At 38.3% G+C, this 25,865-nt stretch overlaps 1 protein-coding gene across 1 annotated transcript in view; it reads right to left on the bottom strand.

Moving 5' to 3' along the window:
- The window catches only part of LOC119894361 (cytosolic carboxypeptidase 4), a 144,311-nt gene that overhangs the window by 36,664 nt on the left and 81,782 nt on the right, over nt 1–25,865 (bottom strand). Inside the window, exons 14-19 of the mRNA XM_038707068.1 lie at nt 18,683–18,766; nt 18,398–18,478; nt 18,085–18,233; nt 12,239–12,326; nt 11,793–11,925; nt 5,202–5,355 (exon numbers count right to left, since the gene is read on the bottom strand). Of these exons, the coding sequence (XP_038562996.1) occupies nt 5,202–5,355; nt 11,793–11,925; nt 12,239–12,326; nt 18,085–18,233; nt 18,398–18,478; nt 18,683–18,766 (689 nt within the window). The remainder of the gene's footprint in view (nt 1–5,201; nt 5,356–11,792; nt 11,926–12,238; nt 12,327–18,084; nt 18,234–18,397; nt 18,479–18,682; nt 18,767–25,865) is intronic.

The raw sequence follows: 25,865 nt of genomic DNA, 5'->3' as shown, positions 1-25,865 counted from the left end.
GTTTAAAGCCCAGACCCCCTGAGTTCAGAAAATGAGACAGTTGTAGTGTTACTGTGGGAGGAAATTACTGTTGCTTTATAGATGTACTTTGGGTAGCGGCAACGGGGGGTGGGGGTTGAAAACAGGTGAAAACATGAAAGATTTCTGGGCTGGACTAAGCCCCCAATGTTTCAAGAGCCTGGAAACGCCCCTGGCTGTGAATCTGGAGTTTTGATATGTAAGTAACTATCCACGCCCAGTGGCGGCTCCTGCCAAATCTCTCAGGGGGGGGCAGTTGTTGCGATGATGGCTAAGGTGACCGTTCAATGGTCTAAGTCTGCTATAAGACAAGGATTATTCCTTAAGCTACATACTGTACAGTATTTGTGAACAGCTACATACTGAAGTTCATTGTAGAAAGTGGTAGAAAAATATCCCCTGCCTTTCCCGGCTTGGCAGTGCGTCGCCCAGTCGCCCTAATGAACAAGCCGCCCCTGATCACACTATTCAGTTTGAAAGAGCAACAGTGTAACTTCATCACTCACTCAGTAAGGGACAGGCTTACGCATTTATAGGGCTGGTCACGCGGTAAACTTATGGTACACAAGTGAGGAATGAATCAGGAAGGGCCTGAATTAATTGAGATACTATATTAATCAATCTTTACACAATGCTTAGTTCCAAAATATCTGTCAATACTGACCACTCTCTTGAGTAGTTCCTGCTAAACTCAGAACCAGCCACAGTGCAGCACACCACTAGTAACGACTTATAACTTACTCATTAATAAATGGTTTAGTGTGTCAGTTTTAGTGGCATCTAGTGTTGAGGGTTGCGAATTGCAACAAATGGCTCACTGTGCATTCACTTGCTTCTTGGAAGAAATAAGCACTTTATACTAAATGTAGTAATTCAAATGGCAATTGTAAATTCAGCAGTAAAGAACTAACTAACTTTGTACTTTTCCTCCATGACGTTGTACATTATATCCATTTAATTTCTAAATCCAGCAACAAAAAGGCAGTGAAAACTATCAACATATGGTCCTCTTTAAATATCTTTATATAATATAGACTACCCCCCTAGTATTATTATTTGTGTCTTTCTATATATTTGCATACTGTTCTGTATACTTCTTTATATCCCATGTTCACTTTATTCTTCTTTTTGCAATAAAGATTTAAGACAAATCCGATTAGTCCCACACCACACGAATGCACCATCAGTTACTGCTCACCCTTCCATTATCAAGTGCAAATGAGAAGCTACAGTGGCCGCCATGCACTGTCGACTGTTGTGCTTAATAATACGTGTGGTCCTCCATTTGTCCAAATTTCACTTCTCTTCCTACTTCTAATGAACTAGACTGCTACTACTACTTATTCCTTATTTTCATATGTATTCAACGAAGTGATGAAACGTGCTGTGTAGAGTAGTTTGTCTGTTTTGGCTACTGCAGACACATGGCAGAGCAGCATGGTGATGTCCATGTGTATGTAGATAGAAATGGCTCATTCTAAGGTTCATTATGAAAGCTTTATACACCACTGAAAACATAGTTGTATGTATTATTATGCATTTCTGTCAATAGATCCTCCTTGACAATGAATTAATTATCAGGTGTTTCCTGATTCCTTCTTTAGTAACTTCACACATTATGTGTACCGCATGATAAAGTGTTACCGGCCTCCCTTTGCTGTGGTCCATCCAAAAAAATAGTTCCAGATAAAAGGATGCATGAAATGTGAGAAACCATCCTAGTCCAGCTTCAGCTACCTGGAGGCCATGCCTATCCTGTTAAATAAGATTATGTTTGATAATTAACGGCTTTCATAGATGAGCTGTGATTGCATTGCAAGCCTTTTTTAATTAGAGACAAGAGAAGTGCTCCAGGAAGCAGGCTGCTTTGTCTAATCCATCCCCTATGAAGAAAAGCTGCATGTCGAAGGAAGAGGTGAAAGAAATGGGTTTACATATGTCATTATACGTTTTATGAAATCAAATAAACTTCAGACATGGTTTTCACTGAAATAAGAGTGATTACGAGCTTGACATTCAATAAGGTTTTCTCTGCATTCTCATCTGTGTTTCTCATTCGTGTTTCTCATCTGTGGCAACGATTAAAATTTTTAATCCGATTAATCGCGTGATTTTCTTGCAATTAATCGCAATTCATTTTGAATAATGAAAAACTGAATAATGAATTTAAAGTAGTGTATTGCGCAATTTTAATTTAAATGTACTGCTATATACACAAAAGTGCAATAACATGGTTTGCAAACACTTTAAACAAAGTGTTCTATCTCCACAGGCTCCGCCCTCTACTGGACTCTATGGGTACTACCTCCTCCAATCGCACTTACCCACTTAAAATATTATCGTGCACGTAGCCAACCAATAGGACATCACTACCGATACGTGCGTGACGTATAAATAGCAGTGTCCCTACTGCCTCAGCATCCTTTTTCTTCAGCAAACGGGGAACTGTTCATTAAATTCACTACCTCCACGGATGGAGTCGCCACTTCTAGAAAATTATCTTTGTACCCGGGCGAGGTGACCCATGTCCTGCCCGGACGAGTCCAGGCCCCTCCGCCAGCCGCATAATTCACATAATTACAAATGAGTTACCTGGGAACGTTAATGGTTCTTCCAGTTTAAATAAAGGTTTAAAATTAAATGAAAGCCATGGCGCTGCTGTAAACCCACTGACATGGCTGGTTGTAATTACACCTGATTAGCATACTCATTTGCATACACGGGAAGAAGACTGGAACTGATTGGGTGTTAGTGCTCAAGGCTTTGTTTGTACTTAAGTTTGGGTTGTTTGTCCAACATCCACACACTCACAGACACACATATCACCCCTCAGGATAAAAAACCCCCACACATGCTCACTCACAAATCTACATAAGCATACCTGGAAGCCTCTCTGTTCCATAGTGAAACACACAGTTTGAAGGTTTTAAGTTATTTCCTTGTTCAAGTAAACATCAGCTGTCCACATATCTCATCTCTGCCGCACCTAAAGGTGACTGTTAATCTTTTAGAGGTACAGGATCAACAATAACACCTTCAATGTGGAGTGCAAATTGGGCAACGAGGAAGACAAACTCTGATGGTAAGAAAGTGAATTACTACTGGCAGAAATACCTGTCACTAGATAAATGCACTGGAGGTGAATCACAGCCTGAACCTATGGTCGCTACACATTCCCTTGGTCACTTTTTGGTGACTTAAAGTTGTAATCCTTAAGAATTCAGCCTGAGTTGTTGGAGACCTGTGGTTACTGAAGGAAACATTTCTCTATGCAAGTTAACTTTCTCAAAACTCTTCACATAGTCAGCACAACAGAAGTCAATGTGGACTAAACTGTGGATCACTTTTTATTGCTTTATATACAGTCATGGACATCATAAGGCTTATTTCAGGAGGGCTGAAGCCCCCAAATGGTCCTAAGCCCCACAATTTAAATTTAAAATCAATAAAGGAAATGGGCTGTTTTGTTTTCTTCTAACAACAGGCATTTGTTGGCAGGTCTAGGCACCAAGGCAAAGCCTAAACTAAATCATTTCATGATATTTATTATATTTGCTATATTCTGATAAATTAAATAAATATGTAGATGTTGCCTAAATTTAGGCTAGGCTATAACTTAATAGGATCTTAGGACACTTAATAGGATCCTTATCACAATTCTTTGTCATCAGAAAGAGTGTGAAATCATCTGGTATACAATTTCAACAACTCAATAAGAAATGATAAAACTCAGCAATCAATATCAATTAATTTGATATATCAAACCAAATGTGCATATAGAAATGTTCAAATGTAGGTGAAATTATTAGGTCTGGACACGTTAACGCAATAATAACACGTCAATGCGTTCAGTAACGCAGCATTACTTGGATTAGTAACTGTAATATATTACTGTTTTAGAAAAGTAATCTGTTACACTACAGTGTAACGTAATAATATTACAGTAACGCGTTACAGTGAAAAGCATCTGCCAAATGAATAAATGTAAAAGTAAATGTATAGATATACATTTATAGGAACGCATGTTTTGACCCTCATTGTGTAAGGACCCATGGTTTTAGGAAGGAGTAAGTGGAAGGAAGGCAGCATCAGGACCTGCCTGTGGCATAGGTGACGTAGGCGGTTGTCTAGGGTGAGGTAAGAGAAAGTTTTTGACTCAGGGCTTTATCAACCCAGTTAATGCGACACCGGCGTACACCTTGAGTTTTGAAAGATAAACATCTAAAAACTGAGGCGCAGCCTTGCTCTGTTTGGGACTGTGAGCTGCACTTTATAAGAGGTGCTGAAGTTAAGGTGTGTAGATTTGCAGTGAGATTTCTGCCTGATCAGTAGTGTTGTTGGTTCGTTTCGGTTTCACATGCAACATGTAGTCCCAAACTGTGTCGGTGAAATGGTCTGAAGGGGTTACTTCCAATGGAGAAATAACGTAGCCCAATGAACTGTAGAGTATAGAGCAGGTAGACTCGCCTTGGGCACCGGCGCTGTCAGGGCCCTGGGCAGCATTACAGATATTATATCACCGTGGTGATATGATAACTGATTCATCTGAGGAAAACACTTGTTCATTTGAACAACTTCCTCTGAGAAGTTGAATCATGACCACAGGCAAATATTACGTAAACCATTTAAATTAGATTATTTCATATTAAAGTGCATGGCTATCAATGGTGAAATCAAGCAGTTATTTTCAATTCCGGGAAAAGCTGACTGTGTTGCAGCATTCGTGGGAAAATGACAAGATGAAATGGCATAATTACTATGCACAAATGCCCGGCGTGTAATAGCAGCTACAATAGTTGGGTATAATATCATGCTCATATGGATATGCTTGGATGAATCTCATATGGTTTTCTCCCAAAGAAATAATTTCTTCTTATTTCATATTTCTTCAAGGATCACTGGCTTTCAATTAAGTACTCTGTTTTGTCTAAAAACAAAGCATGGGATATCTGTCTCTGTCACGATGGGTGGCTGGCTATTTGTCTCAGACACACCTGTGCACACACTGCAATAACACATTCCATCAACTTGCTATCAAACAGGTGCCTCCCTATTTATATGACCTCCAGCACTCGGACCCTTTATTCCAGCTCATCACACACACACACACGCGCACACACACACACACACAAACACACACACACACACACACACACACACACACACACAGCAGCAGTACTCACGTAGCTGATGCATGTCCTTCCAGGACCTGCTGGCAGGACAGGCAGTGATGGTGACCACCGGACAAGAGTTTTCAGCCAAAGTGGTACAAAGAATCTGCTCCCGGAAAAAAAACATGGCAGGATCCACTGATTTCTGCAGCACCTTCAGATGAGCCTGGCAGATACAATAAATATACAAGTGTCTCAAGTAGACATGTAGGTTCTGATGTGTATATTACATGCATTTACAGTGCAGTCATAGTCAAGTATAAAAACAGTGACATGTTTTCAATTGGAATGGCTCTGTATTCACTGGATTTAACATGAAACAGGGACTGTGATATTATGTGGTTGTTTAAAGGTACATCTTATTGGATAAACAACGTAAACTCTGTTTCCTAAATACTGTTTATATAAACTAATTTGCTGTACCAAATAAATTTTGAAGGAACTATAATGGCTGTTAACTGCTCTGGGAATCACACCAATATCATGCTTAAACAAGTGTGTCTGAGAAGGAACATCAACAAACAGTCTTTTATTGGATTCAATTAACTCAACCAAGTCTGAGACAAACAAGCAGGAAGGTTTAGCAAGATCCCAGAGTTTGACAAGTTGGGTCAAAGCCACAGATAGAACCCTGTCACTTACTTCAACACCGTACAGCTCCCTTGAGACTTTAGCTTCTATAACACGCATGTTCCCTATCACAGTAAGATTTTAACATTAATATGACAGAGATAATGTACGATCTACATCAGTTATTGGGAGTGGCTACAAGATAATCTCCAAGTCTTTATCAGCAACCTTTTGCTGGACCAAACAGTCCACTGTGGCGAGTCTGCAAGCTAGACCGAGGAATCAGCAGCAACTCCAAGCTTATCACCAGGCAGGAATTCTCTGCTTTGAATGTGCTTATCAAACCATCTTTTCATTCTGGCCTGCACTGCTTCAAGATAATCCCTGGCAATTTCACAAGCACAGTGTAGTTTGAATCTGAAGCTACACACATAGTCCAACAAGTTTTGAGGGGGTTTAAATGTTTGCTATAAGGGAGGTGCCCTTATAGCAAACATTTGATCCCCCTCATCCCAGTCATTTTGAAACTCCAGGCAATAACATTTATTGTCTGGAAAAAGCAGTAAAGTGTGCCCTTAGTTGCAAGGTATCTCAAGGTATACTGGCACTTCCAGTCTGCCTTCTCGTACACCATCATTGGTCAGTCATATACATGCCCTTCACCCTAACATCTCAGTCAAAACCCTCAGCACCACAACAACGGGCAAGAGACAGAGCAGCAGCTTGCTTGTCAACAGTGGCACATGGGGCCTGAACAGCTTAAAAAATGTCCAAATCTAAAGTAAAATCACAGATGAATTACAGAAAGAATTCCTAGGCGAGGTCCAAGTGAATTTTTGTGGTAGGATTATAATTAAGAAGTTCAACATTAGGGGAGGGCAGAGTTTCATGTGTAAATCAGGAGGTTGAACACAGAGATGTAGCTGTTCCTGCAGGTCAGGGGAGACAAAAAGTCACAGAATGCATCCAAAATCCAGAGCAGCACATAGGACGAGACCGAGGTGCTGGCTGTTAAAACTAAACTGCTGTCAACCTAAACAAGGGTGGCTGTGGCTCAGGAGGTAGAGCAGGTTGCCTGTTAATCGGAAGGTTGGAGGTTCAATCCCCGGCTCCTCCAGGCTGCGTGTCGAAGTGTCCGTGGGCAAGATACTGAACCCCGAATTGCCCCTGGCGGCTGTTCCGTCAGTGTGTGAATGTGTGCGAATGTTAGTTTCTGTTTGGGCACATGGGCTCAGTGTATGAATGTGTGTGATGTCATTTAGTGTGAATGCAGATGCATTGTAAAACTGCTTTGAGTGGTTAAAAAGACTAGAAAGGCACTATACAAATACAAAGCATTACTTATTTACATTATTAATCAGAGCATTCAAAATATATCATTCAAAATCAGCAGGGGAGGCACGTAGAAACAGCTATTTCTCTCTCTCTCTTTCTCTCTTTCCCCTCCTTCACTTCCACATTTCGTCTCTTCTGTTGTGGGTCGCCGCTACAATGGATGAAAATGGAATTAGGCCTAAGTTCTATTTACAACCACGAAAAGTGAGCAGGCAAAGAAACCAAACTAAGTTACATGTTCTGACTTTCTATATATAGATCTCCTCCGCTCCATTTCAGTACTGTGGCGCCGCACCTATACACCCATAAGTAGCACAAAAGGAAGCACAACTTCTAATTATACATCATTGTGGAGCAAAATGATAAATCAATCTACCTTGTATATTATCAATCTGTAATTTATTTTCTTTAAGCATTTAGCCTGTTGCTCTCCTCTTTAGCTTTGGCTACACAACATTGATTTAATACAGTCTATCTTTAAGACAGTCTATGTCTTAGTTATAATTATAGTTAAATAGTCAAAGTGGGAATTCAAACTGTTTGTCTTGGCTGACTCACAGAATGGCTACACAGTGGACTTTTTACACCAGCAAAAGCGACATCCCCTCTGGACATGGCCTGCCTTATGATGTTGTGACGTAGCTGGTGCAACCAGGTTACCTTTACATGGACAATTTTTATTCCAACCCCAAGCTCTTTAGGTTGCACAAAGAAAGATCTTTGCCCTGTAGCAGACCACTATGGTATTAACAATCAAGGCAATTTAAGAAAAGAAGAAGTGCTTACAAAAATTATAAATGGTTTAGTTGAGCAGGCGTGCCGTGTGAAAAGTTTTAGTTGCCCACTGAGCATATGAGATATATCCTCTGAGGGAGACCGGAACGAGCAGGAAAAAGTTCAAAACAAAGTTTCAGGGCTGAGGGAGTTAGAGCTAAAGTTGCATTTGGGGAGACTAAAACTAGAGATTGAGGCAAAGGAAAGGGAGCAGGTAAGGCAGTAGGAGTGGGAGTGGGAAAAACTGAGGCTTGCACATGAACTTAAGGAGATTGTCAGGGGTAAATGTAAATGCTCTGTACTTGTATAGCGCCTTTCTAGTCTTTTCGACCACTCAAAGTGCTTTTACACTACATCTGCATTCACCATTCACACACTGAGCCTAAGTGCTCAAACAGAAACTAACATTCACACACATTCATACACTGGTGGAACAGCTGCCAAGGGTTCAGTATCTTGTTCATTTTTTGATCAAAATGATTGCTAGGGACAATTCAGTAGTGTAAATAGGTAGGGACAGTATCTCTACTATCCCTACCTATTTATATGCCCTTATTACAGTTTTTCTCACTCGCTTTAATATATTTCTCAGATCAGAATTGAAATTTTCAAAACTAATTGTTCAACCTCCACATCATCTTGTTACTTGTGCACATCATAAAAGCACAAACTGCAAATGACTTGACACACTGATGCAAATGATTATGTACAATTGTCTGCTGTTTCCTACATTATCAATTGCTTATGTCCTGCTGATCACAATGAATTATACCAGTCTCTGTTGAATAATCTTACCCCCCAAAACATCTAGGCTAAGTTCATTGCATTTGTCACTACATGCAAAATGGTTGAACATGTTATCAAAAATCAAAGTTAAAATACTTTATTCATATCCTTTGCCTACAAGTATATAGTTAAACGAAATGTTGTTTCTTAAGGACCATAAACAAAGTAAGAATAGACCACAACAACATCACAATAGCAACACTCATATCAATACTCAATACCAGTAAACAGTAACAATACACAGTCAGCAGTAATATATATAGACAGACATTCCATACATGTCTATTAGAATTTCTTTGTAAATGTGTAAACCTGAATTGATGAAGATATCTGTTGTGATGTGGAAGAGAATCTGGGATACAAAAGACCGGAACGTCAGCCAAAGGGGTGTATCCCATGCAGCAGTCCTGTCTCTTTTAACAAATTACAGTACGAACAGTAAAAGCATAGCTGTGATTCCTGTTCTCTCTCCTGCAATGTATAACTTTGTACTGGTGAAAGTGATATATGCCATACAAAAAAAGTGCAGCCTTGTGCATTTTCAATCATTGTCATCAAAATCTTAGCCAAAATGTAGATTGTTATATCTGTCTATCATATTTTCTACACATGTCTTTAGACTTTTTTTTGTAAATGTCTCCTTACTGTAACTGATAAAGATATCCATTGTGAACAGGAACATCAGCCTAAGGAGTGTTTCACATGCTTACATTTCTAATTTTGAAATTTCTTCGATTGTGCTATGCAGTGCTGTAAAATAGTCCTTTCTTTTTCTTTTCTGTATCAGTACGAACAGTAAAAACATAACTGTGAATCCTTTCTAATCTCTTGCAATGTATGTAACTTTATACTGTTGAAATTCATATGCCAGATTGAAAAAGTGCGGCCTTGTGCATTTTTAATCATTGTCATCAAAACGTAATGTTACAGTTTACTACAGAGTACACTGTTATATTGATAACATGACTAAACGTTTTGACTATCTTGTTCGTAAACAATGACACAAGGATTTGTCATTTTGATGCACTGTCATGTTCAGTGACATAAAGATTTGCTTTTGAGAGAAAGACTAAGGATTTTGAGCAAGTTACGGGCTTTTGCTGGAAATCCACTATGTTGTGCTGCTTGTTCGATATGTTTCGAGAAATGCACTCACCGTTTCGCAAATGTTAGGGATGATTTGAGAAATGTACCAAAGTGAGGGAGGAAAGCTGTAATAGGAGAGGAAGTTGCTATGAAGGACTGCATATGACCTTTTCCAGTAGCTCAGGCAGCTATCCCAATATGATTATCCCTAAAGCATATATGAACGTAATCTTTACAACATAAAGAATTATTGTGGCAGTAAGTTGTTGAATGAAGTAGGGTAAGCCTACATAAAGAGGGACACCTGTCACACACCAACAGGACAGTTTGCTTCTCAAAAATGACTGTTTCCTGAATAAATAACAACTGGTAGCCAACTGAGTAAAAGCCAAGATCAGTTTCACAGCAACATTTTATTTAATAAATTCACCATGGGCTTCGATAGAAAACAAATAGTTACCATTTCAAATTAGAGAACAGAAATAATTAAATAAAGGAAAACAAAGTATTTCTGCCGGCTTGTGAAAGGGCGATGCAGACTGCCTTCCAACACGCTCAGCAGCGGCAGAGTGTGCAGTTACTGGATTTCCGTTACATCAGTAGAACAACCAAACCTTAAACTGAAAAGGTATTGCCTGGTTTCCTTTGTTGTTGCATGTTGTTGCATGTTTTGCGTCTGCCCAGCTCATTAACATCTGGAAAAGCTCTCCTGTGTAACCTTGGGTGCAGCTTGGATAGCAGCTCATTTCGGCTAATGCAGCAAACTGCATAGTAGACACCAGACTAGCATGAAGGTATAAATGGTGACTGTAGCGAGTTAAGTTAAAAGTAGATTACACTTTTTTACTAATTTTTGTTACTTGTAACAAGTTACTACTCTAGCTCTGAGAATAATAACAAGTCAGACAGAGACAGACAGACAGATAGATTCCAATTTGTACTAGAACCAATAATTCTATATGGCAGTGAAATATGGGGGCCAAAACTTAATAATGAGTTTGACAAATGGGACAAAACAATCATAGACTCTTTCCTTAACGAGTTCTGTAAGAGCATCCTGCAGGTGCAGAGAAAAAAGCAAATAATCTGTGCAGAGCAGAGCTCGGCCAATACCCCCTCTTACTAAAAATACAGAAAAGATCAATTAAATTTTACAATCACTTAAAATCAGTTAACCCTCAGACATACCATCACAAAGCCCTAACATACCAGGAGCTAAAACCAGAGAAGAGTCCCCAGCAGCCAGCTGGTCCTGAGGCTCTCTGCAGTAACATCCACATTAAGTCTACATTATCAACAAGCAAAAAGAAAATATATTGAATACTGGAAAGGAATGACCAAAACACAAAGTAAATTACAACAGACACAGACACAAGAGGACAGACTCTGCTCCCACTGTGACACAGGACAGGTAGAGACAGAGCTGAACTTTCTAACCTCATGCCCTAAGTATAAAACACTAACATTTCCCAAATATACCCTGAATTCTAAAATATCAGACACATCAAACTCCCCTATTTACTGGGAGAAATAATTGCTGCAAAATATATCTCCTCATGCCACGAACTGAGGACAACTGAGGAAAGAAATTTTACTAATTTTCAAATTATTATTATTTTGATTGTTTGATATTTTAGTAATTGTTTTGTTTTTAAATTTCATATTTGATACTGATTTTTTTAGTTGTTTTTTAAAATTAATGAATGAATGAATTATTTTTGTCTATTAATTCACACACACACACACACACACACGTTTACGGTTTTATCTATTTATTTAAATTTTTATATATATATTATATATACATTTTTTTTGTTTTATTTTATTTTTTCATATATTTTCATTATTTTTTTAACACACACTTACGCTTACTGTTTTATTTATTTACTTATTTAATGAAATGTATGAAATTAATTGTTCTTATGTAATTTCTATATAGCTTTGGCAATATTGTTGTTATACATTCATGCCAATAAAGCTGATTTGAAGTAGATAGATAGATAGATAGATAGATAGATAGATAGATAGAGAGATAGAGAGATAAATCCGTACCTTTAGGGCAGAGTATGTGTAGGGATAATGGTAGGCCAGGTAGCAGACGTCTTCATTGTGTTTGAAGGAGATGGTAAAGGTCAGAGTATAAAAGGTTGTTCTCCTTCTACCCCGAGCTGGACAAAAGTGATTTCTAGAGGGAAAAAACAAGACAATCTTTGTGTAGATTAAAGATCTCTGGCAGTGTTACTATCTATGCAAGTATTTTTCTCTTCTGACGTCACTTCTCATTCGAACAGTGTGAGAGCCTTTGTGAGCGCTTTGTCAATGAACTTTCTCTTTAGAAAGCTAGTTAGTTACAGATTGAGCCTCTGTAGGTGAATCAGTGTTAATGTTGCATCATCTTATATAATTCAGTTATGACTTGACATTGTAGTCATTCAGTGTGTTTCCTGAAGAAGAGAACAAAACAAATTTTTCATTGAATCTGTGTATTTCATTCATACCTGAAATAACAAATTTCAGTTCCGCTCCTAACCCAGTGAGGTCTACCTTCCAGAGCTTCTCTTACTGAGTACAGCACAGGCTGCATTCCTGCAGTAAACAAACACACACACACAGACACACACATTGATAGACAGTTAGCCACAGCGAATAGATGTGATGTCACAGCGGCCTATAACGCTGCAGTTGTGTGTTCACTCTGCTTTGCACTGGTGCTGGATGTGACTATATTCTATAGTATTATTCTTTAAACTATATAATTATAAATTTTCTTCTCTAATGTAAAAATTTATATAAAGAAATGTATTTATTTATTAATTTTAATTTTGTTGGGACATTTAACAAATGCCACAGACCAGAGTACCATACAGTACAGCACAAGCTAGTTTGCAGTGCATGTCCCTAGATATGCCTTTATACAAAGACACACAGAAATCTAAACACAAACATACAAAACAGCACAAAACAAACAATTACACAATAAAATGGCCTTAAAGCTAAAAATAAAAAATTTTAGTAAGTAAGGACTTCCACACACAGATGCTTGTCAAAGCAAGAATTTACTAAAGGGCACCTTACAGTTTACCATAGGTGAACCTGTCAGAACTTAACATATCTAATTTCTTAAGAATATGCCAGTGGTGAGGTCAGCTTCCTGTCCAAATTTCGGCTTGATCATATACCATCATACGGCTTGAGTGTAGATGCTGGTTATGACCAACACCTGACAGTTGAATCGTGGAATGCATCAATCCTTTTGCAGCATAAAATGGTAGACAATCTCTAATGAGTCTAAATGTATGTATCTTTTTGCAACCACTCAATAATATAAAGTATGTTAAGCTTCCTGTAAAATCACTAAAGTATGGTGATGTTATAGTTATACTGTAGTGTTTATATAGCATTGCTATAGTATTTCCTATAGTGTTTCTTTGTTTTGTCAGGAATTTACTATAGTTAAACTGTGTTGTTTATACAGTGATATTGTAGTGTATTATATGTTTTTTTTTCCGGATGCACTATAGAAAGTTACAGTAGTAAGTATACATTTACTATAACATCATCATAGTAGCATTATAGGAACATACTATAGTGTGTTCAAAAAACCAACCACAGACACACTATATAATATACTATAGTAATACTATTTAAAATAATACAGGAATACTACAAAGAGCTAGATACATAGTATTACTATTGAAAAACATAGGGATACTATAGCTAATACAATAGCACCACAGAAAAACACTATTGCATCACTATACAATTCTTACAATTCTCATAGTATCCTATAGTAATACTATGGTTAATTTTTTTAAGGGTGGTGGTTTAAGGGTTGGCACACTTTTCACCCTGCTGTAATACATGTTAGAACAGAAAATGAAAGGTTAAGGTCTCTGCTATAAATAGATATTTTTATATTTACAAATGTCTCAAAAATGAGGGGATTCGTGATTAAAGTCACGTTGTGCATTTGACAGAATTAACACAATTATTTTCTGGCCCTAGTAAGATCACAGAAACAAAAATGTAGCTACAAAATATTTGCTTTGTTAAGCAAAAATGTCATTGCTTTAGCAATAGTATATAGTACTGATTGATAGTAATTTATTTAAGTTGAATTCCGGATATATACCATAATTAATGCAAACTTAAACCCTAACGTCTTTTTTGTTATTTCTTTAGAGGAAGGGTGACTATTTCAGAGTTGTTGACCAGTTGTCCTTTCAGGACCTTAGAGCTGAAAACTTGAAACTAGTGTGAATTTGGGATACCTTGAGCAAACTTTGCATGCTTGCATGGTTGATGTGAAAGATGGGTAAGATACAAAGCGCTGTGAGATAACTGTTGTTGTGATTTGGCGCTATATAAATAAAATTGAACTGAATTGAATACATACCATGTAATTAAGTCCTGCCTTGGTCCTCCATTATGTTTCCTGTCACTCTCTGTCAATTATGGTTGACCTTCTAGCTAAGACACAAGTCTTTTTTTGTGCTGCATTTAGCCTTTGGGCTAGAAAAGTTAAAGAGCCACGGTTCCTATTGAATCAAACAGCATCAGATCGCCAGAGGTAAAAATAGACTTTGTAGCCTGTCAGCACATTACAATCTTTCAGAAGAAAAAACATTTTCTTTACAATGGGATACAGACTATTTTAAAAGAGCAAGCCCTTCTTCTACTCCTTCACTTCTTCCTGAGATGAAACCAATTTCCTGAGGGACATTAAAAAGAGCTATTTTCCGGTACAAAGGGCATTATATGAATTTTGTGTAGTATGTGTGTATGAAAGAACTGCAATTGCTACTGGAGAAACTGAGTGTTTTGCAATCCTTTTGTCTGTGTGTGTATTTAGCTGTAATGGATGGTCTATTATGGTAGGACCCACTGCTGAGCCTGTAGAGCAGTCTTTGGGAAGGGAAAGTATAAGAGCAGCAAAAAGACAGCAAGAGGTCTGATTCATCAACCCCCATACTTTGTGTGTGTGTGTGTGTGTGTGTGTGTGTGTGTGTGACAGAAACTGAGCTCTGATAGAAGGGTCAGAGTGCAAAAGGCCTTATATATAAGAAAAGCCCACTGATAACTGATAGAGATTGAAGGGGGATTGTTATTTGCTGCAGGCAATAAAACACACAGCCAGAGTCTGGTGAAAGCGGTGAATCCCATTTATAGTTTTTGTTGTTTCTAATCACGTCAGCATAAGGGGTATCAAATGGATATGTAGAAACCATGCCATTGAAAGAAGACTTGGACTAAGGTATGAGTAATAATGATGCACAATTTAATTTAATTTTGTAAATCCTGTCTGACTGACATCCTTGTATTTTAAAGTTTTATCTCTGAGGTTTTTCCTTCTGCTGAATTTTATCAGCTCAGTGTGAAATTTGACTTTTGAAAATGAAGGAAGTCAAAACTGTTGTTGCTAATCTGATCGATGCTAACATGCTAACCGCAACATAAATGTTTGGGAACCAATATAATGACATAAAACATTAAAGCAATCAGCAAGACCCTGTATTCAGGTGCTGTTGTAATGTCAGCTACAAGCCAGTACTGTTTTTCTCTTCACAGCCCAATTTCTTTGGCCTATATTTGCTAACATTTAGTCAAATTGCCCCCATTAAAATAACCTGAATTAGCTGTTAGTAGTTCATGTTTGCAAAGTACTCATGAACAAACAGGCAACTATCACTGGATGTCATTATGTGTTTTGAGTTATGAATCTGAGAAGTAGTTCGATTTTTGCCTGCCGTTCAGCTCACCAGCGCCCCCTGGGAAGGCTTTTGTCTATGTCTTTTGGCTTTATCCTGCTGAATGTCATTTCGCATTTTGTTAAAATGCCATCTTGAATAATGAGGAGTTGAAATGACTAGTAGGTACAAAAAGTTTTGAAATCCAGGCAGTAGATGACTTTAGCTGCAACGTATTCCTTTGCCATGGCGCTCGTATTGACGAGTGGCAAAGAGGCATGATGACAAACAGTGGGGAATAACGTTTGAGGGGGGCAGTGGTGTACTAGGGCCCTATTTTAACGATCTAAGACCATGGCGTAGAGCGTGTGGCGCTGTTGCGTTTGGGGAGTGTCCAACTCCAATTTTGCTAGTTTAACGGCGGAAAAATGGTCAGTGCGCCAGGCACATGGTTCAAAAGGGTTGTACTTAGTCTGTGAGTCTCATCTCCCATTCCATTTAAAATGGGAAGGGGAGGAAACTGAATTCAACTTTTAGCTTCTGAAATAATTTAGAACACTCCCATGGGTGCAGAGATAGGCGCAAGTGCATTTGCTATTTAAACAACGTGGACGCTTGTAGAGATAAGCTTTGTGCTGGGTGCAATATTGGGTAGGTAGTCTCTTGTCCTGCTATGAGGCATTGTCGCGGTTAAAAAATGTACATTAACCTTTCAAATGAAGAGCGCCCTGCTTTTTTCAACTAACTGCAGATATACTTTGATAATAATAATCTCCTTGAACATTTCCAGTCTGGCTTTCAACCCAAACATAGCACTGAAACTGCCCTTGTTAAGATTACCAACAACCTCCCCCACGCAGGTGATTCTGGTCTACTGTCTATCCTCCATCCTCCTGAACCTGGCCGTAGCCTTTGATACAGTATCCCATCACCTCCTCATTAACCATTTGGCTAACATTGGCTTTGGGGCCACAGTGTATCAGTGGTTTGCCTCCAACCTTGCAGACAGGACACATTTTGTACAAATTCAGAATAACCGGTCAGAAAGCTCCAGAGTTCACCACAGAGTACCACATGGTTTAGTGTTGGGGCCACTTCTGTATATTATTTACCTACTCACTCTTGGCAATATCTTCCGACACTATGGTATCCATTTTCATTTTTATGCTATCCACTATGTCTCTATGATATACAGATACACTACTAAGACTGAGCTACTGCTCTCAAAAATAAAATCTGTTCACTCCCCAAAGCTAAAGCCATCTCCACACAGGTTAAGAGCCTTGGTGTCATCCTGGACAGTACCCTTTCTTTCTCATGTTATTTAACAATGTATCCCAGATTACCTTTTTCCATCTGTGAAACATCTTACGATTACACCCTGCTTTACCTTAACACTCCACAACAGTCTTAGTCAGTGCTTTGGTCACATCACGTATTGACGACTTCAATGCGATCCTGGCAGGCATCCCCAATAAACGTATTTACTGACTTCAACTCATCCAGAGCTCTGCAGCACGGATCATCACAACGCTCAATGTAGTGTTGTAGTTCTTCAAGCCCGGTCTTGGTCTCGAAACCAGTCTTAAGACCACTTTTATATGGTCTTGGTCTCGTCTTGGACTCGACTGCATTTGTACTCGGTCTTGTCTCGGCCTCGGACATTGAGGACTTGAGATTTTATTTCAAGACCAGTCAAGACCAAAACTTTGGGAATATCAATAAATTGATTTTGCATTGTCTGAGTTATTTGTTAACATCCTAACTTTGATTTAATGTAAAACTTATTGCAAAATCTGTTAACGACTTTCACCCCTCCCCACGATGGTAAGCGTGGAAAAAGAGTGTTGAATAAAGAAGTTGATTTCAGCTCTTAGTGTTTGTATGTGGGTGTTTTAATGGGAATGTGGATCTTTCAGATCAATTTGAGAAGTACCTATGATCTCGTTCCACATTTTATTGTGTGTCATGTAATGTGGGGAACTGGTCTTGGTCTTGACTCGGTCTCGCCGTCCTTCGGTTTTGGTATCTAATTGGTCTCAGTCTCTAACAGTCTTGGTCTTGTCTCGGTCTTGATAAACTCTGGTCTTGGTCTTGACTTCGGTTTTGGCAGTCTTGACTACAACACTAGCTCAAAGTCCATAGAACATTTATTATTGATGCTATGTTTCCTCTGATGTTATGTTTTCTTATTGTTGCTTGTTGTTTATTATATGTTTCTTGAATGTTTTTATTACTGATCTTATATGATTAAATGTATTATTCTTTAGTTATATCTATAGTTCCGCCAGCTTCACTGAAGTGTGAGCATACACTGGGGTGGTTTGCAGGTACTGTGCATTCTTTCACAATACTTTCCCCATAAAGCTCTGCAAGTCCATACTTAATTCTGAACTTGTCAGTTAGAACACTGATGTTCACCATGTTTCCAATATTGGTGAATATTAAAGTATGTGTAAGTTGTCATTTGAAATTAAATGTGTACAAGCAGTACCAAGTGAAATTAATTAATTAGTTAATAGAAAAATGTCACTTTGAATGAGGTATACAACGTTTGCAAAGGATGTCATTAATACTGTTTACACACACACACACACACACGCGCGCACACGCGCGCGCGCACACGCACGCACGCACACACACATAACCATACTCACCATAGTTGAACTGGCTGTTGCTCTTCTCACAGTTGATGACATTAAAACGGTAGGGGACGTCTGCCACCATGTTACTGACTTCAATGTAAAACCACTGGGTGTGCTGGGAACAGTTAGCATCCGCATTTAATATGAGGTCATATTCATATCTGCAAAAGAGAAGAGGAAAAAAGACATTGCTGCTGGCGTTCTGAGTTACCTACAACTTATTTTCTCCGTTTAAGGACTGTGTTGAACTAATAATGTCACATTTGCTTCTCAATTCACTTCTTTGACCTTGTGCTCATAGTGTGTGTGTCCATTTGTTCCATACCTGCGGACCTGAATAGCCTTCCTTAGGTTCCCACATTCAAACTTAGAGAAAAACTTCAAGCAATCAGAAGGACACTGAAGACTGACAGACAAAGAAGAGGACAAAGAGACAGAGATGATCAAATTAATTTTAGGGCATATAATTTAATTGTCATTTGAACAACAAAAAAAATGCCATGAAATTCATAAAAAAATAATCCCAATTTAAACCTTATCTTGTAAAATAAATTGCTTAATAAATGGTTGTGCTGTGTTTGGTTGTTCTATATTTGTGTTGTTTACCTACCTGCCATCTTCCAGGTCAAAAACTACCTGGTTGATGATGTCATCAGTTTTCAGGAAACGCTGGATATCTTCAAACACTTTCTGCCTGATGAAGACAAGCATATGTAAGCATATAAATATTAACACTGAGTATAAAGTATCCTCTTTATGGTGAAGCCGTAAGTGGTAAACCTCCTGGAGTCTACACACTGGTGGCGATGGAGAATGCTGATGATTTGGATGTGATCAGCAGTTTATTCTTGTAAGCTTGAGCTTACTGAACTGGAGGTGAATGTTCAACTCACTTGGCAAAGTGCTTCCTGATGTTGCCTCCACAAATAGTCAGGTCAATTATTTAAACTCTGTGTTTCTTAACCCTCGATCTAAGAGCCCCCTGAAGAATAGACGAAACTCAAAGACTACAAAGCAGCCCCGGTTAAATGATAGTATCAGAAGCTGCAAATGGAAATGCAGAAAAGCAGATGTAAATAATCAGGTCTCAAGGTCCACTTTGCATCTATGAAAGAGCTACTATTCCTTTACAACAGGAGGGTGAAAGATGCAAGAGCATGCTATTTGTCAAATCTAATTTTCGCTCATCAGCGCAACCCCATATTCCTTTTTAGACTGTTGATCAGCTAGTAAACCCAGCCTCTCCCTGTCCCCCTGCTGAATGTGATGCTGATTGTGAGACATTTTTATTACACTTTGTAGTTGGAATTGTTAATATCCAGCTTTTAGCCCTAACCCTGTCTTTTCAGATATCGTCGGATTAAAAGATCACAGTGTTTCTTGAAAAAAGTGGGTGAGCATTGTACATTGCTGATGAGGCAGGCAGTCCATGAAACACATAGTAATCCAAATCTGAGCACAACATAATCCCCAGAAAACCAAACAACTGTAAACGAAATCCACAGTCCAAAGAAAACTCTAAATGAAAGTAAACAATATCCACACTATATCCAAAGAAAAAACAGAAGATGGGAGACATGGAAGACGGAAACACTTGACAATGATGTACAAACAATCAGTCAAAGACCAAGGTGATTAGGCACAGGTGAAACGAATAAGCATATCAACAGGGAGGTCACGGACAGGAAATGAAGTGCAACAAGACTTAAGAGGTAGGGGTAAACCGGGGCAAAAGTAACAAGGCGATTTTCTCAGAGCCCTGACTGCGTTTGCAGTCCAAGCTGTGACAGCACCTTCAGCACGCAACCCTTGATGGTGCTGCCAAATATCGCATGATTTTGTCATCGTTTCCCGCGGCCGTCTTCGGAAAACTGTTTTCGAGCACGGCAAGTAAATTTCTGAAGCGGGACTCTTTTCGAATTACAAGTTGTGTCTCTTGTTTCATGTGTCACAGTAATGACTAATCTACAGGGTATTTAGTGCTTTAACACACCCTGAAGTTTGCCCTGTCAGAGTTTTTCAGTATAAAAATAAATCGTGTTTGTATGTCAGGAGTTCCTGTCGGAACTCACTTGTTACTTTCGTCCCGCTGCTAATGTGGTGACTTTCTCTGTGTTGCAGCATTTATTAAAACATGTTTATGTCATATTATACCAACAGAATATGCCAATAGTGTGGGTCAGAAAGACAGAGGTCTGATTCAGCCAGATGTTTATGAGAAGGCGCTTCTGGACATCTCTATTAGAAACATTAGTCTCAGGTCAGCTGATAAAGTCTCATGCCATATGCCATGCCCTTTGTTCAGATAATGCAGGAGGAGGGCAGAGATAATTGGGGAGAATACTAGACCACAGGTACAGATCACATTATTAAGTCTCCTCCTTGGACTAGGAGAGGAAGCTGCATGCTTATATTAAGAGAGCGGCTGATATTTATTTGGCCTGTCTCCTAAGGAGGTTAGTGTATTAGGTGTCAGTAAAAAGCACTCAAAATGCAGATCACTCATACTGTTCTTACTAAAACAAAATAAATTAATTTCAAAATGTGAAATTTTATAGACCTATTCTGTAAATAGCTTTTAAATTTTTATCTTAATTTTATTGTTTATTATCATTTTTGTCCTATCTCTCTAAATTATGTTTCATTTTTTCACTGTTTCTGAAACTGCTACAACATGCAAATATCCCCAGTGCAGGATCAGTAAAGTCTTATTTTATTTTAATCATGTTCATCAAACAATATCCATCTAACCATTTCCCCCCTGTTTTAGGTGCACACATTTGCATATTTATATTATATATTTATAAGATACCCTAAATATTCTAAACAATTCAAGTTTGGGCTGTCAGGTTACTTTTGAAAGATGAAGGACAAAAGATGTTTGCAGTTACACATTAACAAGGTCACAGTCATGTTGTTTTGTTGTGTTACTTTTGTCCCACCTGTGTGTTTATATATATATGTTTATATTATATGTTCATTATACGGAAGTCGTATACATTTGTACAAAATACCACCTGATATTGATAGACCACACCTGTGAGTTGGTGACCACAGCAAAAATATATCTCTGTCTGAAACATTATCTTTTAAAATCAGGTTTTTCTGAAAAATGGTACTTTCACCCCTGCTCTCCCCTACTACAGGAACAGGAACTAACCCAACAAAACCACAACAACTAGAGTCACAATTCACAAGTCCTTGACAAGTAAACCTACACATTGGTAATTTTTAGCGTTTAAAAAAATGAATGAAAAATGAATAATGCTGTCATTTTTTGTGCAAGAAAAAAAAGATCAGTCTGTTGTAATGTAAAAGTTGGATGCAACATAGCACATAGACTGAAATATGATCTGATGAAAAAAAGGACAACTGCTTGACAGTCTCTACTCACAGTAAGCTGCAGTAGGTCTCTTATGTCCTCTGGGATCCTGTGTTGATTTACCCTTTTAATTTTCACAGCACAACTTATGAACAAATACAAGGCATTAACATCTACCCAAATGAAATGTTCAGTTTAAACCTGGACTTACTATCTTGTTAAACAACAGGCTGCTAGGCTCCATGATGTTTTGTAAATACTATTAAAAAAAAAAACATAGTAGAGCAGACAGAGGAAGAGTGGACTGGATGACAAAATTTGAGTTTGAAGACAGAGCTTGAAAGGTCCCTTGCATTAGGCCTAATCTTATTCTACACCCAAGACAATTTACTCACAAAGCAGCCATAACAAAAATGGCATTAACATTACTTCTATTAAGGGACGGCAGACTAAAAAAAAAAATCTCTTTTTAGATGAGTGCCAACAGACTGGCAACATAATTACATTAAGTTCAGAGTGAAATTGCATCTTTAACATTTATAAATGTCAGCTTCTGTTAGCCGGTTGAAAGTACTGAGAAAAGTCTTAGAGGAGTGACAATAAAAAGTGCCATATTTGAACACAGAAATACACAAACACTCTTCTACCTTCAGACATATAACTATAATGACATAGATGTCGATTCACAATATACTGTACGTGCATGTAATAATATTCCCTCTAAAACTCACAAACCCACAAAGCTCAAATAAAAAATAGTCACTATTGAAATTCAGCCAACCAGTCAGGTTGCAATTTCTGATATCTGTTCAGACTCACACAATATACAGTTGCAAGAAAAAGTATGTAAACCCTTTGGAATCACCTGGATTTCTGTAGAAATTGGTCATAAAATGTGATCTGATCTTCATCTAAGTCACAACAATAGACAAACACAGTCTGCTTAAACGAATTAAGATTAAGATTAAGATCATTAAGATCAACTTTATTGTCCCCCGAGGGAAGTTTGTCTTTAGCATCAGTGCCGCATAAGGCTGCAGTAACAACAGTAACACATATGGACTTACACTCACATACATCAGACAGTCCGCACTATCCATTTACATTAGATTGCACAAGTATCTGAGACACTGCACCTGTCAATAATTGATTACAAGGTAAGTAGAACCTGAGTGATATGAAACCTCTGAATAATGATAACTGTTGATGTCAATGCACTTGAGCACATAAAGAAGTAAACAATATAACAAACACTAAAAACAAAAAAAGTACAACAAAACTCCGGTTGTTAAAAAAACACTAGTGCAAGTGATCAATCAATATTAAACTATGCTTAAAAATAAATAAAGTGCCTGAAGTGCTTCAAGCCATCTTGTTCAAAGCAGATGGTATTTTTAGGAGCGCTATGGAAGTAGGGATGAAGGACAGTTTATAGCAGTTACATTTACATCTGCTAGCTCTATAGCGTTTCCCTGAAGGTAATATTCATCATATTCAGAATGCAGAGTGCAGAATGTGGGAATGGTCCTTCAGAATTTTCTGTGCCTGGGAGACTACCATTTTTTTCAAAGATGGTCTGAAGGTAAGCGTTGTCTTTCTTTCCGATAAACTTCATTGCAGCTTTTATTAGTCTTTAAATTTTTGTTTTGTACTGGATGGTAAGGGTGCCAAACCAGGATGCCTTTCCATATCTGATCAGACTTTCCAGCACAGCGTTGTAAAATACAGTCAGGATCTTAGAACTTACCCGAATCAGTCTCAATCTGAGAAGAAAACGCAGTATTTGGGCACGTTTGGCACACTAATACTCGACATGCATATTTCCTTTTAATTGGTTATTTAATTGTGTACCCAAGTACTTATATGAAGTTTCTTGCTCGATTTCTCTGTCCCCAATGACTACCTCGTCGTGGGCTCTCACTTCCCTGGGATCAAATATCATCACTTTTGTTTTCACTTTATTAAGGATGAGATGATTCCTCACACACCAAGCCTACATGAAATAAACTTGAAATAATTGTGTCATCAGAGAATTTTATGACATAGTTGTTGAACTCACTACTTCTACGCTCATTAGTACAAAGTGTGAGTAGAAAGCTGACAGCTCCTTGAGGTACCCCTGTACTACAATATTTCGCCTTAGAGAGTGTAGTATTTACCTTCACTTGTTGTGACCTGTTTGTTAAAATAGAGTAAAACCATTTGATAATTACAGGATTAACTTTCATGTCCACACAAATAATTATATGTTTTTATGCTTTTACTGAACACACAGTGTAAACATTCACAGTGCAGGACGAAAAAATTATGTGAACCCTTGGAACTGGTTGACCCTCCTTTGGCAGCAATAACCTCAACCAAATGTTTCCTGTAGTTGCAGATCAGACCTGAACAACGGTCAGGAGGAATTTTGGACCATTCCTCTTAACAAAACTGTTTCAGTTCAGCAATATTCTTTGGATGTCTGTTCTGAATCGCTCACTTGAGGTCATGACGCAGCATCTCAATCGTCAATTGAGGTCAGGACTGACTGGACCACTACAGAAGTTGTGTTTTCTTCTGCTGAAGCCATTCTGTTGTTGATTTAGTTCTGTGCTTTGGGTTGTTGTCCTGTTGCACAACCCATCTTCTGTTGAGCTTCAATTGGTAGATTGAACAAAATTTCATGATCAACTTTGGAATTAATTTTTCCGTTGATGATAGCAACCCTTCCAGGCATGAGGCAGCAAAGCACCTCCAAAACCATGATTCCCCCTCCACCATACTTTACAGTTGGGATGAGGTTTTGAGGTTGGCGTGCCTTTTTTACTCCACACATAGGGTTGTGTGTTTCTTCCAAACAACTCAACTTTGGTTTCATCTGTCCACAGAATATTTTGTCAGTAGTGCTGTAGAACATCCAGGTGCTCTTTCGCAAACTTCAGACAGGCCGAAAGGTTGTTTTTGGACAGTACTGAACTTTTCCCATATGTAGACAATTTCTCTCACCGTGTAATGATGAACATCAAGGCTTTTAGAGATACTTTTGTAACCCTTTCCAGCTTCATGCAAGTCAACAATTCTTAATCTTAGGACTTCTGATCGTTCTTTTGTTTGAGGCATGGCTTCATGGGAATAGCAAAATTAAAATTGATGTGTTTTTTTTATAGGGCAGGGCAGCTCTAACTAACGCCTCCAATTTAGTCTCATTGATTAAACTCCAGGTTGGCTGACTCCTGACTCCAATTACCTTTTGGAGAAGTCATTAGCCTAGGGGTTCACATACTTTTTCCACCCTGCATTGTGAGTGTTCACAGTATGTTCAATAAAAACATATAATTGTTTGTGTGATATTAGTTTAACCAGACTGTGGTTTTCTATTGTTGTGAGTTAGATGAAGACCTGATCACATTTGATGACCAACTTATGCAGAAATACAGTTAATTTCAAAGGGTTCACATACTTTTTCCTGTGGACTGTATGTAGCGATTACCTGGAAGGAATTGAATAAAAGATATAAAGTGTATTTTTTGGCTAAATGGAAGCTATCACTATATTGATGATACATAATTATGATTTGAGGGAATATGCATCGTTGAACTAATTAATGAAGGATTATCAGAGATGTATTGGCTAAAAAGGTACACATGTACTTGATTACTATGTAAAGATGTATATAGTTAAGGTGGACAATATGTGCTTTTTTTTTCTCGTGGCATTTTTGGATCTAGCCTCTCTAACTCACACGATCAAGATTAGCTAGGCACTCTCCAATATGCTGTTAGCAGTCAAATTATTCCAATGATGCTCAAAATTCACTGAGTGTATCCCACATGAACATCAGGACAGCACAAATGTCCATGGTTATCTGTTTTAAAGTGGGGGTTTTTACTAACACTGAAGATTGGAGTAACTGCTGTTCAGTTGAAGAATACATCTGGTGATTTTCTATATTTTCATTTCACAACAAATCCCATGACTCAAACCAACACCAAATGCATCTACTAACATGTACTGTGGTGATGTCTCTTCTTCCTCTGAGCCATAGAGAACTTTACTGTTGCACTCGTGAGATCAGCATTCATCACCATGAACACAAACACTGTAGCTTGTGCTCACTCATTCTCACATACACTGTCCTGCCGCCGCAAATACTCACTAGAGCACCACATGTGGATTAATTTGCTGCTGACAATAGTCCCTAACAGACGCTCTTTTTCCTCCTGTTTGAGTAACACTTCTTAAAAAGTCTTCAGTAGGAACCAATATGCTTGGAGCTGAGAGCCTCAGACAGGGTAGGGGACTCATAGAATATTCAGGGCTGGACAAAAAAAAAACGTATAAACAAACATTTTAATAACGCTTACGCAGCTTTATCATTCAATGTGAATACGCATGAGTTCTCTGCAACTAAACTCTAAATATTGATTGGAGAAACCAATAAACATACTTCATAACTGCTACCAAATGGAATGCTTCTATGTGAAGACAT

Source organism: Micropterus salmoides, unplaced genomic scaffold (assembly GCF_014851395.1).
Source record: "Micropterus salmoides isolate LMB-PRFRI ecotype aquatic unplaced genomic scaffold, ASM1485139v1 Ms_hic_scaffold_8, whole genome shotgun sequence".
Classification (NCBI taxonomy): Eukaryota; Metazoa; Chordata; class Actinopteri; order Centrarchiformes; family Centrarchidae; genus Micropterus; species Micropterus salmoides.
The sequence above is the reverse complement of the archived record's forward strand: the minus strand, read 5'-3'. Positions and strand labels throughout refer to the sequence as shown.